At 36.6% G+C, this 12,749-nt stretch overlaps 1 protein-coding gene across 1 annotated transcript; it reads left to right on the forward strand.

Moving 5' to 3' along the window:
- The first annotated feature begins 3,662 nt into the window (after positions 1–3,662).
- LOC148192559 (uncharacterized) lies at positions 3,663–11,919 on the forward strand. Its single transcript, XM_088099232.1, has 4 exons — positions 3,663–3,725; positions 11,259–11,497; positions 11,572–11,733; positions 11,811–11,919. The coding sequence occupies exons 1-4, from the start codon at positions 3,663–3,665 to the stop codon at positions 11,917–11,919; spliced, it is 573 nt and encodes a 190-aa protein (XP_087955358.1).
- Positions 11,920–12,749: the final 830 nt, after the last annotated feature.

The following is a 12,749-nucleotide window of genomic DNA, read 5'->3' on the forward strand; positions in this document are numbered from 1 at the left end:
TATGTAATATCATATAAATTAACAAAACATGTAATAGTATCCAAATTGAAAATTCATACATAAAGATATGGATTCATCATATGTATATTCCCTCATCATGATCTGACCGAATTGCATGTACATCATCGTCAACTACAGATTGGTCATCCAACTTTGTTGTAGTTTGAAATGAATGGTTGTCAGCAATATCAATATTAATTAGATTGTCTTCGTTAACTTCAATTTGTTTTTTGCCTTGAAGAGCAACATACCAATGGTCAGACGAAGGATCTTTGACATAAAAAACTTGAGATGGTTGATGTACCATGATAAACGGTTCGTCTCGATAACCCACCTTGCGAAAATCAACCAGTGTCATACCCGAGTCATCTATTTTCACACCACTCTTATTGTCAAACCACTTACACTTGAACAATGGAACGGAAAACTTGGTGTAATCAACCTCCCATATCTCTTCTATTATACCATAATATCTCATTGATCCAAGTACAGGAGATTGATCTTTTGATGTGGAAAATTGAAGTGACTCAGCTTCTAAACTGACTCCACTATTTTGTACTGTGCTTTTATCATCCAAAGTCTTCGTATAGAATGTGCAATTATTGACTTCATAACCTGTACAACACACGACATCAAACTTCAAACCATTTGCAAGCCACAATAAAGTTTCAGAAGAATGTGGCTCTTTGTCAATTTCAGATTTGAACCAAGACATAAATGTTTTGTTATGCTCCATCAATTGCCATTTCTCTGATTGTCTTGGATTTTTATTCTTAACAATGGCTTTGTGTGCTTCCAAAAAAGGGATCACCTCATCTGTGTTGTTCAATATATAAAGATGCGCTTGCAACAATTCTTCGCGATCTTTTGTCACCACATTGACACCTCGGATGCTTTTACTTGTAGAAAATTTATTCAACCATGCTGTGCGAGGAACTCCTATTGGATTCGTTGATGTCATGTAATCTGAACAAAACTCGATACTTTCTTCAGCAATATACCTTTCAATCATCGAACCTTCAGGATGATATGGATTTTTAACGTACCCTTTCAAAATCTTCATATAACGCTCAATAGGATACATCCATCTTAAGTATACCGGTCCGCACAACTTGATTTCTCTAACCAAATGAACAAGTAAATGTACCATGATGTCAAAAAAAGATGGAGGGAAAAACATCTCTAGTTGACACAAGATGATAACAATCTCGCCTTGAAGTTCATCTAACTTTGTAGGATCGATGGCTTTACTACATATTGACGAGAAAAATGAACACAACCTGTTTATGGTGTGCCTAACATTTTTGGGCAAAATTCCACGAATAGCCACCGGTAACAACTGTTGCATTAAGACGTGACAATCGTGAGACTTCATGCCAACAAGCTTTAAGTCCTGCATTGACACTAAACTCTTCATATTTGAAGAGTATCCTTGTGGTACTTTGATACTCTTTAAACATACACAAAAACTTATCTTCTCTTGTCTAGACATTGTGTAACATGCAGGGGGCAAATAAGTACGTTTACCAATCTCCTTCGGTGCCAACTCTTCTCGGATATTCATGTCAACCAAATCCAAACGAGCATTCACTCCATCTTTTGTCTTTCCCTGAATGTTGAGTAATGTACCAATCAAGCTATCACACACATTCTTTTCTACATGCATCACATCTATGCAATGTCGAACATCTAACTTTGACCAATATGGAAGATCAAAGAATATTGATTTCTTCTTCCAAGGGGTCGTTACAGATGACTTCTTCGATGTTTTCCCAAATACATGATGTATTTTATTAACTTTTTGAAGAACTTCAAGGCCAGTAAGTGGATTTGGTGCTTCGTCCCTCTCTTGATCTCCATTGAATGCTTTTTTTAACCTTCGATATGGATGATTACGTTTTAGAAATCTCCGATGACGCAGATACACCGTCTTTCTTCCATGTTTCAATTGATGAGCTGCAGTGTTTTCTTCACATATAGGACACGCTTTATGACCCTTGACACTGTATCCTGACAAATTACCATAAGCAGGAAAGTCATTAATGGTGCAAAATAACATTGCACGCATCATAAAAGTCTCTGAAGCGAATGCATCAAATATTTCAACCCCATCAACCCACAAAACCTTCAAGTCTTCAACTAGTGGGCTTAGATAAACATCTATGTCATTTCCAGGCTGCTTTGGACCAGATATCATCATAGATAACATCATGTACTTCCTCTTCATGCACAATGCAGGAGATAAGTTGTAAATTATCAATATAACTGGCCAACAACTGTGATTGGTACTCAGATTACCAAATGGGTTCATTCCATCAGTGGCTAAACCAAGCCTAAGATTTCTACACTCTTTACCAAATTCGGGGAATTGTCGATCAATATTTTTCCATTGCTTTGAATCAGCTGGATGACGAAGCAGCCCGTCAATTTTTCTCTCATCTGCATGCCATCTAAGATTTTTAGCATCTTTGGGATTCGCAAACAAACGCTTAAGTCTGGGCACTATTGGAAGGTACCAAACTACTTTCAAAGCAGATCCATTTTTTTCTATCTGACCATTATCTTCACTATTGTTTTTTGACTTGTATCGTGATAACCACATTTTGGACACTTTGTCAAAAATTCAAACTCTTTCCTATACAAAATGCAGTCATTGGGACAAGCATGTATCCTTTTATACTCCATACCCATTGGACAAAGAATTTTCTTCGCATCATAATTACGAGTGGGCAGTGTATTTCCATCTGGCAACATTTCATTCAACAACGTCAACAGTTCTGTAAAACTCTTATCAGTCCATCCATTGCTCGCCTTCAAATTCATGAGCCTTAACACCGCTGATAAACGTGTGAACTTAGTTGAACCGACATACAAAGGTGTTTCTGCATCAGTCGACATCGTCTCATACACATGAGCTTTGGCAAAATTTTCTGCTCCAACATCGCGGATCATGTCATCCAATTTGTCTTCATCGGTCGATCTTCTTCCATGGTGGAATCAGTAACATTTACACTTTGAGAGTCAGTAGGAAAATCCATTTCTTCGCCGTGCCAGATCCATGTTGTATAGCATCTTAGAAAACCATCACATATAAGATGTTCTCTAATTTGAGTTGCGTTCAACTTTCTCCCATTCAAACAGTTCACACAAGGACATCTAAACTTCACTTCATCATCAGTTCTCCCCTCTCATTACGTTGCGCAAATTGTATAAATTCCTCTACACCTCTCTCGTACTCAGCACTAATACGTGGTAAATTAATCCAATTTCGATCCATATTCCTAAATATTACATAAATAATACAACAACACACATTACCACAACTATAGCAAAAACCACACCATACATTACCAAAACTATAACAATTTCATGCATTATCAAAATTAAACCAAAAATTATACCATACACTACCAAAACTATAGAAACTTCATACATTATCAAAACTGTAGCATTATCCAAAAACTAATGAAGAAATCACGTTAAGAATGCAAAAGGGCATAAATACCTGGAAGAGGAACGGCGGAAACTGATGCAAAGTCGCAGCGGAGAGGGAATGACGAGTTTCAAACCCTTTTGATCGGCAAAAACTGTTTCAAACGCGACACAAATGAGAAAGGACCGAATAATTTCAAGTTTAAACGGTGCAAAAACGCATACCTGAGATGGCTTTCGGAGGAGAAGAAAAACGCGAAAACAGAGCTGCGCGCGATGAAGAAGACGACACTGTTCCAACGTTTTGTTTTTTAACTCTGACTGGGGAATCTACCGCGGTTCACTACTTAACCGCGGTATATAAGGGGTTTATGCCGCGGTTTAACTCCCAACCGCGGCATATACTAATTTAAAAAATTATCCTAAATGGCATTTTTGAAATTATTTTCAAACTATATGCCGCGGTTGCCCGCTGAACCGCGGCATATACATCGAAAAATTTCAAATATATATTAAACTAATTTCAGATAAGCGAATATGTCGCGGTTGCTCGTAGAACCGCGGCATATACCCCTGTAACGTGCTGCACACAACTGCCTCCCCAACTGCCTTCTGGGGAATTTCAGAAGTTACAGGGGGTATATGCCGCGGGTCTCTGAAGAACCGCGGCATATACCCCCTGTAACTTCTGAAATTCTCTGACTGGCAGAGAAGTTGAGAAGTTACAGGGGGTATATGCCGCGGTTGTCCATAGAACCGCGGCATATACCCTTGTAACTTTTCAAATTCTCTGACCCAGTCAGCACCTGCAATAAATTGTCAGGGGTATATGCCGCGGTTGTCCAGAGAACCGCGACATATACTCTGTTATTTAATTTTTTATTCATACGTGGCGTCAAAGGCAATGGTTGACTGGAGTATATGCCGCGGTTGTCCAGAGAACCGCGGCATATATGTTCGTTTTATTTACAAAACTGCCACCGCGCACCATTATGCTGCGGTTTCTGTTGAACCGTGGCATAATGTGCGCTGTAAAAGCCCAATTTTTTACTAGTGGTGGTTCCAGCCACTGGTTATGGAAATCCAAAGACAGCACAGTATCATAACACAAAATATATCAAAATCACAACCTTAACTGTAATTGTTAGAAAGGAAGGGAGAATTCTTAGAACCCAACGTTTGACAGAGCAATGATAGCATAAAGTAAACTGAAGTGTGGTCTGCAAATAACTAAGATATTGGGTTTGCTTGGAAAATCTTCAATATAAAGATTTTTAGGACAGAAAAAAAAAAGAAAGAAAAATCAAATTAGCTTTTCCATAAATTAAAATTAGTTTATGTACAAGCTCAATTGTAGAAGATATTTAACTTAGTTTCTTCAAAATCTTATGTTTTAATTCATAGCTAAGTTAATTTCAACTTTTTGAGAAGCTAATATCATTTTTCCTTCTTATTTTTCTCTCATAAAGGTGTTTATGGACAAGTTTCTCCAAATAGGACTACAGTACACAAAAAAAACTAAAATACAAGAGCAATCTGTCTTATTAAACAAAAAGAAAAGCAAAATGAAAGCTACCAATACGTCAAAAGGAAAAAAAGTGGAGTTGAACAAGATACAAACTTTTAAATATAAATGTGGCAAATAACTACAGCTTAACTGTTGTAAGTTGTATGGCAAGTTTAAAACTAAAATCACTAGATCTTTTGGGCACTGGTTCTTGCATTATACGGTGTTCACTTTTGGACAAGAAAGAAAGATAATGTATGTTAAAATTTTAAGTTAAATATAAAATAAATATAATTATTTAGAATTATTAAGTTGGTATTTTTTGTTTAGTGAGTGTCAAAATATATAACCACCCTTAAAAAGATAATATAAAAGAGAAACGTGTTTCCTTAAATAATAATGTGAGTGATTGTTTATAATCAAACAGTATAATTATTTTGTTTTTAAAATTTATTATTACTTTTATAGTGACAACGAAATTAAGTAGTTAGAATATTTTGATTTGGACTAAAACAAATGGTTTTGTAACACATCAATTGTTAGCTAAATAAATAAGTAAAATAAAAGACATCGTTTTGTAACACAACCTTCATTTTAGTTTTTTTAATGCTACATTCAAGTATAACGATAAGCAATTTTGGTTGAATATATTGTTTGGTTGAATATATTACATGTTCCGTATGTAATTATTTGTTTGCTTCAATATATATTGTTGTTGTGAATTAGCCTTAGTTTCCCGTTTGAGATTCAATACAAAAATTATTTACTATCTCCAGATTTTTTGAACAAACATACTTTTTACAAATGAAAATAGAGGAGATGGTAATAATAATTTACAGTATTGAATCTTGAATTGTCCGGTTGGACAGTTTAAGAAGAGTAATAACTTTTTCATAGTTTATTATAACATATCAATTTTAATATACATTTCTTAAATTTCACGAAAATTTGTCGGTGTGTTTTGTATTGATCTTCGGGTGCATATTTGATTGTGATTTATAATCACTTTCATTTCGTGTAACCTGAAGACCAATGCGAAATGCTGGCAAAATTTCGTGAAATATGAGATATGTTGTTAAAAATTGATATGTTTAATAAACTAAAAAAAGTGAATCTTCTTGAATGGGATAGGGTCACACCTTGAATACAAACACGATCAAAGTGATCATTCAAGATGATTGAAATTGTGTAAACATTTTCAGTAAAGATGCGTACGGATAGAGGGTGGATTAATTTACCACGCATCAGCACTGAGTACGAGAGAGGGGTAGAAGAATTTATAGAGTTTGCGCGACGTAATGCGAGTACAAGTGATGATAATGAAGTGAAGTTCAGATGTCCATGTGTGAACTGTTTGAATGGGAAGAAGTTGAACGCAAGTGATATTAGGGAACATCTTATCTGTGATGGTTTCATACGAAGTTATACAACATGGATATGGCATGGCGAATTAACAGACTTTCCAACTGTCTCTCAAACTGAAAATGTTTATGATTCCACAATGGATATGGAAGATCAAGCAGAAGAAGACAACTTAGAGGACATGATCCGCGATGTTGGTGCAGAAGCTTTTGCCCAAGCACATGTGTATGAAACGATGTCCACTGATGCGGAGACTCCTTTGTATGCGGGTTCAACTAAGTTCACACGGTTGTCAGCGGTGTTAAGGCTCATGAATTTAAAGGCGAGCAATGGATGGAGTGATAAGAGTTTTACAGAATTGTTGTCGTTGTTGAATGAAATGCTGCCAGATGGAAATACGTTACCCAATCGTAATTATGATGCAAAAAAAATTCTTTGTCCGATGGGTATGGAATATAAACGGATACATGCATGTCCGAATGATTGCATATTATATAGGAATGAAAATGAAGTTTTGATAAAGTGTCCAAAGTGTGGGTTATCACGATACAAGTCAAAAAACAACGGTGAAGATGGTGGTCACACAGAAAAGAATGGTTCTGCTTTGAAAGTAGTTTGATACCTTCCACTAGTTGCCAGACTTAAGCGTTTGTTCGCGAATCCCAAAGACGCTAAAAACCTAAGATGGCATGCAGATGAGAGAACAACTGATGGGCTGCTTCGTCATCCAGCTGATTCAAAGCAATGGAAAATTATTGATCAAGAATTCCCCCAATTTGGTGAAGAATGTAGAAATCTTAGGTTTGGCTTAGCTACTGATGGAATGAATCCATTTGGTAATTTAAGTACCAATCACAGTTGTTGGCCCGTTATACTGATAATTTACAACTTATCTCCTGGATTGTGCATGAAAAGAAAGTACATGATGTTGTCAATGTTGATATCTGGTCCAAAGCAGCCTGGAAATGACATTGATGTTTATCTAAGGCCACTAGTTGAAGACTTGAAGTTGTTGTGGGTTGATGGGGTTGAAATATTTGATGCCTTTGCTTCAGAAACTTTCATGATGCATGCCATGTTATTTTGCACCATTAATGACTTCCCAGCTTACGGTAATTTGTCGGGGTACAGTGTGAAGGGTCATAAAGCATGTCCTATATGTGAAGAAAACACTGCAGCTCAACAATTAAAACACGGAAGGAAGACCGTGTATATGCGTCATCGGCGATTTTTACAATCTAATCATCCATATCGAAGGTTAAAGAAAGCATTCAATGGAGAACAAGAGAAAGACAATGCACCCATTCCACTTACTGGACTTGAAGTTGCTGAGAAAGTTAATAAAGTACATCATATATTTGGGAAAACGTCGAAGAAGTCTTCTGTAACGACCCCTTGGAAGAAGAAATCAATATTCTTTGATCTTCCATATTGGTCAAGTTAGATGTTAGACATTGCATAGATGTCATGCATGTTGAGAAAAATGTCTGTGATAGCTTGATTGGTACACTACTAAACATCCAGGGAAAAACAAAAGATGGAGTGAATGCGCGTTTGGATTTGGTTGACATGAAGATCCGAGAAGAGTTGGCACCAAGAGAGATTGGTAAACGTACTTATTTGCCCCCTGCATGTTACACAATGTCCAAACAAGAGAAGATAAGTTTTTGTCTTTGTTTAAAGAGTATCAAGGTACCACAAGGATACTCTTCAAATTCAAGAGCTTAGTGTCAATGCAGGACTTAAAGCTTGTTGGACTGAAGTCTCACGATTGCCACGTCTTAATGCAACAGTTGTTACCAGTGGCAATTCGTGGAATTTTGCCCAAAAAAGTTAGGCTGACCATAACTCGATTGTGCTCATTTTTCTCGTCAATTTGTAGTAAAGTCATCGATCCTACAAAGTTAGATGAACTTCAAAGCGAAATTATCATCATCTTGTGTCAACTAGAAATGTTTTTCCCTCCATCCTTTTTTGACATCATGGTGCATTTACTTGTTCATTTGGTCAGAGAAATAAAGTTGTGTGGACCAGTATACTTAAGATGGATGTATCCTATTGAGCGTTATATGAAGATTTTGAAAGGGTACGTCAAAAATCAATATCGTCCAGAAGGTTCGATGATTGAAAGATATATTGCTGAAGAAAGTATTGAGTTTTGCTCTGAGTATATGACTAAAGCAAATCCGATAGGAGTCCCTCGGACATCATGGTTGAGTAGATATTCTACAAGTAAAAGCATCCGAGGTGTGAATGTGGTGACGAAAAGTCGTGAAGAATTGATGCAAGCACATTTGTACATATTAAACAACACAGATGAAGTGATCCCATTTTTGGAAGCACACAAAGCCGTTGTAAGGGACAACTATCCACGACAATCAGAGAAATGGCAGTTGATGGAGCATAACAGAACATTCTTGTCCTGGTTCAAATCTGAAGTTTCGAAAGAATCACGGTCCTCTGAGACTTTGTTGTGGTTAGCAAATGGCTTGAAGTTTGATGTTGTATGTACAGGCTACGAAATTAATAATTGCACATTCTATACAAAGACTTTGGATGATAAAAGCACAGTACAAAATAGTGGCGTCAGTCTAGAAGCTGAGTCGCTACAGTTTTCAACATCCAAAGATCAAAATCCTATAGTTGGATCCATGAGATACTATGGTAGAATTGAAGAGATATTTGAAGTTGATTACACTAAGTTTTCCGTTGCACTCTTCAAATGTAAGTGGGTAGACAATAAGAGTGGTGTCAAAATAGATGAATCTGGTATGACACTTGTTGATTTTCGAAAGGTTGGTTATAGAGACGAACCGTTCATCATGGCATATCAAGCAAGTCAGGTTTTTTATGTCAAAGATCCTGCGTCTGACCATTGGTATGTTGCTCTCCAAGGAAAAAGGCAAATTGAAGATAAAGAAGAGAATATAAGTAATCTTCATATCGCTGACAGCCATCCATTTAAAACGACAATAAATTTGGATGACGACCCTCTAATTGATGACATACAAGCAATACGAGAAGATCACAATGAGGGAATATATATATGACCAATCCATATGATTATGTATGAATTTCATGTTTGTGTAAATATTTATGGCAATTGTTAAAAATATGTTATTTTATAAGTGCTTTATTTATATCATCTTATTTATTGTGACAGATATATGGCTGAGTCACCTCATTCGTCAGGCGATGAAGTCCCCACCACTTCTAGACGGACGAGAGGAGCAACGAGGTTACGACAGCTTATACTTAGAAGAAATGCAGGTGAGAGGACACCTATCATTATTGACGTGGTCACTGGAGTTGCATCTGGCCCAAATGCAGATGTATTTAGGTCTTACCTTGGAGTATTGGCACGTGATCGTATCTCTATACTTACTCCATCCTTTGACCATGTTTCTGAGGCTGATCGAATCTCATCTGGCAAGATCTATTGGTAAGTTAAGCAATATTGCTCCATCTTCTATATTCATTATATTGATAAATCTGTATTGATATAAGGTTATTACTTTCTTTGTTGCAGATAACATTTGATATGCCAAACATCGAGAGCTTAAGGAATAAGTGTTTATCTGCAATTGCAGAAAGATTTCGAGGGTTTAAGACAAAATTGACGTCTAGATATATATTTGGACCAAAAAGTAATGAAAATCCATGTTCCAAATATTCAGCAATTGACGAAGCAACATGGCGTCAGTTTGTAGAGCTTCGTTCATCCGAGGCGTGGCAGGTAAGTACAGTAAAATCATTCAATTCATCATTCATAGTTCTATATTATGACAATTGTTTCATATTGTCACAGGAAAAAAGGTCAAAAGCACAGGGAATAAGCGCTCAGAATAAAAATCCACACATACTGTCTCGTGGTGGATATAGGAAGCTTGAAGAAAAAATAATGAAGCAGAAGTCAGATAGCAGACTTCCACTTTCTGAGGGTTGTGACCCTCCTCCTCCTCCTTCACCACCATCTCGGCACGAGAAGTGGAAGTTAGCCCGTATAAGACCATCGGGCTCCTACACTTCCGAGTCTGCCAGAGAAATATCTGAAAGAATTGTAAGATGTCATTCCTTATATTTTTACATTAATTTTGTTATATATATTACATAGATTTTTCTAATGATTTTGAACTTTTGTTATGTGACAGGACTCCTTGGTTGAGCAAAGCTCCCAAGGTCAATTCACACAAGAAGGTCGTCAAGATATTCTTGCCACAGCTATTGGACGACCTGAGCACCCAGGACGAGTGCGTGGTGCTGGGACTGACATAGGCATACGACAGTTTTTTGGGTCTTCCTCGCGTCCATATTCATACGAAAAGATGAAGGAGGAAATAAGAAAAGAGATGACGCAGGAGATCACAAAGAAGGTTCGAGCAGAGTTGTATGATGAAGTTGCTGAAATGGTTGCGCGCCAGTTCCAGCAGCATTATGAGGATTATGGCAATCGTCCTCCGCCATCTCCTGTAGCGGAACATGTTGTGCCCCCTACAGGTAAACTTATTTATTTTTGGTAACTAATTTACTTTTTGCATAACCTAACATTTAATTTGACAGGTAGAAGTGGTAAAGGAAGTTGTTCAGCTTCCGGTGCCCCAGGGGACGACATGGATGAAACTCGTCCATGTCAGTTATTTATTCTTTCTGATACTGGGACCGTGCTAGTGGCTCGTGGTACAGTTTATGAGACGGCCACTTTAGTGCATGGTGTACAACTTTCAGAAGATGAGGTCAAGGTCACGGTGGATGAAGTTGTCATAGCGGATGCCGTTCTTCCTGTGCCTACAGATGAGTTCTTCACTGTGGAAGAAGCATTTAAGTCCTTTGTCGCCTGGCCTAGACATTTGGTTGGTGATGTATCTAATCCCCCGGTAAACACTTGTACTATATACTTCTCAATTTTAATATTTACTTCTAATTGACGTTATAACATAACCATTTTTGCATTTAACAGCAGATAGGTAAAGAGGGAAGTCCTCCACCGAAGAAGACTCATTTATCTGAGGATGACCCTCTTGGTGCGTTAGACGAGCTCGCTAAAATCATTTCAAATGTGCCGATGAATGTACACTGGGATTCTACTACATTTGGAAGAGAAACTCAGATCCCATTGTACTTGCATCATCAAGATGTTAGGGAGCTTGCGTCGGGTAGAGAAGAAATTAATATTACACTCATTCAGCTGTGGATGATGTAAGTTTATGAAAACTTTTTTATACAATTCTATTTTATCAACTTACTTATATCATATTATTTCTTCATTTTAGGTATATGTCTGATGTTAGTAACAAGAAGGGGTTCAACGATGTATATGGGTTCATTGACCCCTCTATGACTCATGAAAGAAATAAATTTGATGATATCCAGACATACATCAGCACCTGTTTTGGAATGGGGAAGGAGATATATTTTCTCCCTTATATACATGGGTAAGTGAAGTTTGTTAACTTCAACACATTCATTTATTAATTTTGGTATATGATTCATAAGTTATTACCAATTTCAGGTGTCATTGGCAGCTACTTGTGATCTCCATACCGGAGAACACTGCTGTCTGGTTTTGTTCATTGCAGAAGTCTCCTCCCAGCTCTCTTAGACATGTAGTAGATTGGTAAGAATCTCAATGTTTCTACTTTTTTTATATATAAATGTATGCTAAAGGAATTGCTTTTAATAGTTCCCTTGCAACACATATGATGTTATCTGGGAGATCTACTGCTACAGCTAAAAAGCTTGCATGGGTTGCCCTTAAGGTTTGGTATTTTAGTCCATACTCATTTACATTTGGTTCCATTCAATTGATGTTACTTAATATTTTATAATTATGATGATATATTGTAGTGTAATATACAAACGGGGTCATATGAATGTGGTTACTACGTCATGTTTTGGATGATGACCATTATTCGTGCACATTACACCAGTGGATGGGAAACGGTATTATTTAGGTTTCAATTTTATTTTCCCTATAGTTTAGATTTCAAATACACTAAGTTAAATCATTGCATTTTATGCAGAAATTCAATAGGACTGCTCCAATTCCGGAGAAGTCACTTCAACTTGTGAGGAAAGCACTGGCTAAATATGTAATTCATTTATATAATAGTATATACTAGATATTAAGATATACTAAGTTCTAAGTTTATGTTTCTAAGTTGTTTGATGTTTTTCTACATTATTATTAGTTTAACATTGTACATTCAGTTTTATTTATGCTTCAAATTTGATTTAGGATTATAATTTGATTGATTTATGCTTATAAGAAGTTGATTTATGATTCAATTGAATGTATTTATGTTTTATTATAATTTTCATTCAAAATATACGTTTCTGGATTATTTTCGACTGTTCTGGCTGTAAATATATATGCAGGTCTGTTTCTGTTGTTGGGAATGTCGCAGAAACATACCTCATTTTAAAAAAAAAAACAGTGATATATGCCTCG

This window comes from Vigna umbellata, chromosome 9 (assembly GCF_029865625.1).
Source record: "Vigna umbellata cultivar VRB3 chromosome 9, Vumbellata_1.0, whole genome shotgun sequence".
NCBI classification, from domain to species: Eukaryota; Viridiplantae; Streptophyta; class Magnoliopsida; order Fabales; family Fabaceae; genus Vigna; species Vigna umbellata.

Excerpts from the sequence above, each read along its gene's own strand:
- LOC148192559 (XM_088099232.1), top strand. The coding sequence starts at position 3,663 with ATGGCTTTCGGAGGAGAAGAAAAACGCGAAAACAGAGCTGCGCGCGAT. Across the intron at positions 3,726-11,258 it reads GCGATGAAGAAGACGACACT|CAGATAGGTAAAGAGGGAAG; the intron begins GTTCCAACGTTT and ends TGCATTTAACAG. Across the intron at positions 11,734-11,810 it reads TTTCTCCCTTATATACATGG|GTGTCATTGGCAGCTACTTG; the intron begins GTAAGTGAAGTT and ends TACCAATTTCAG.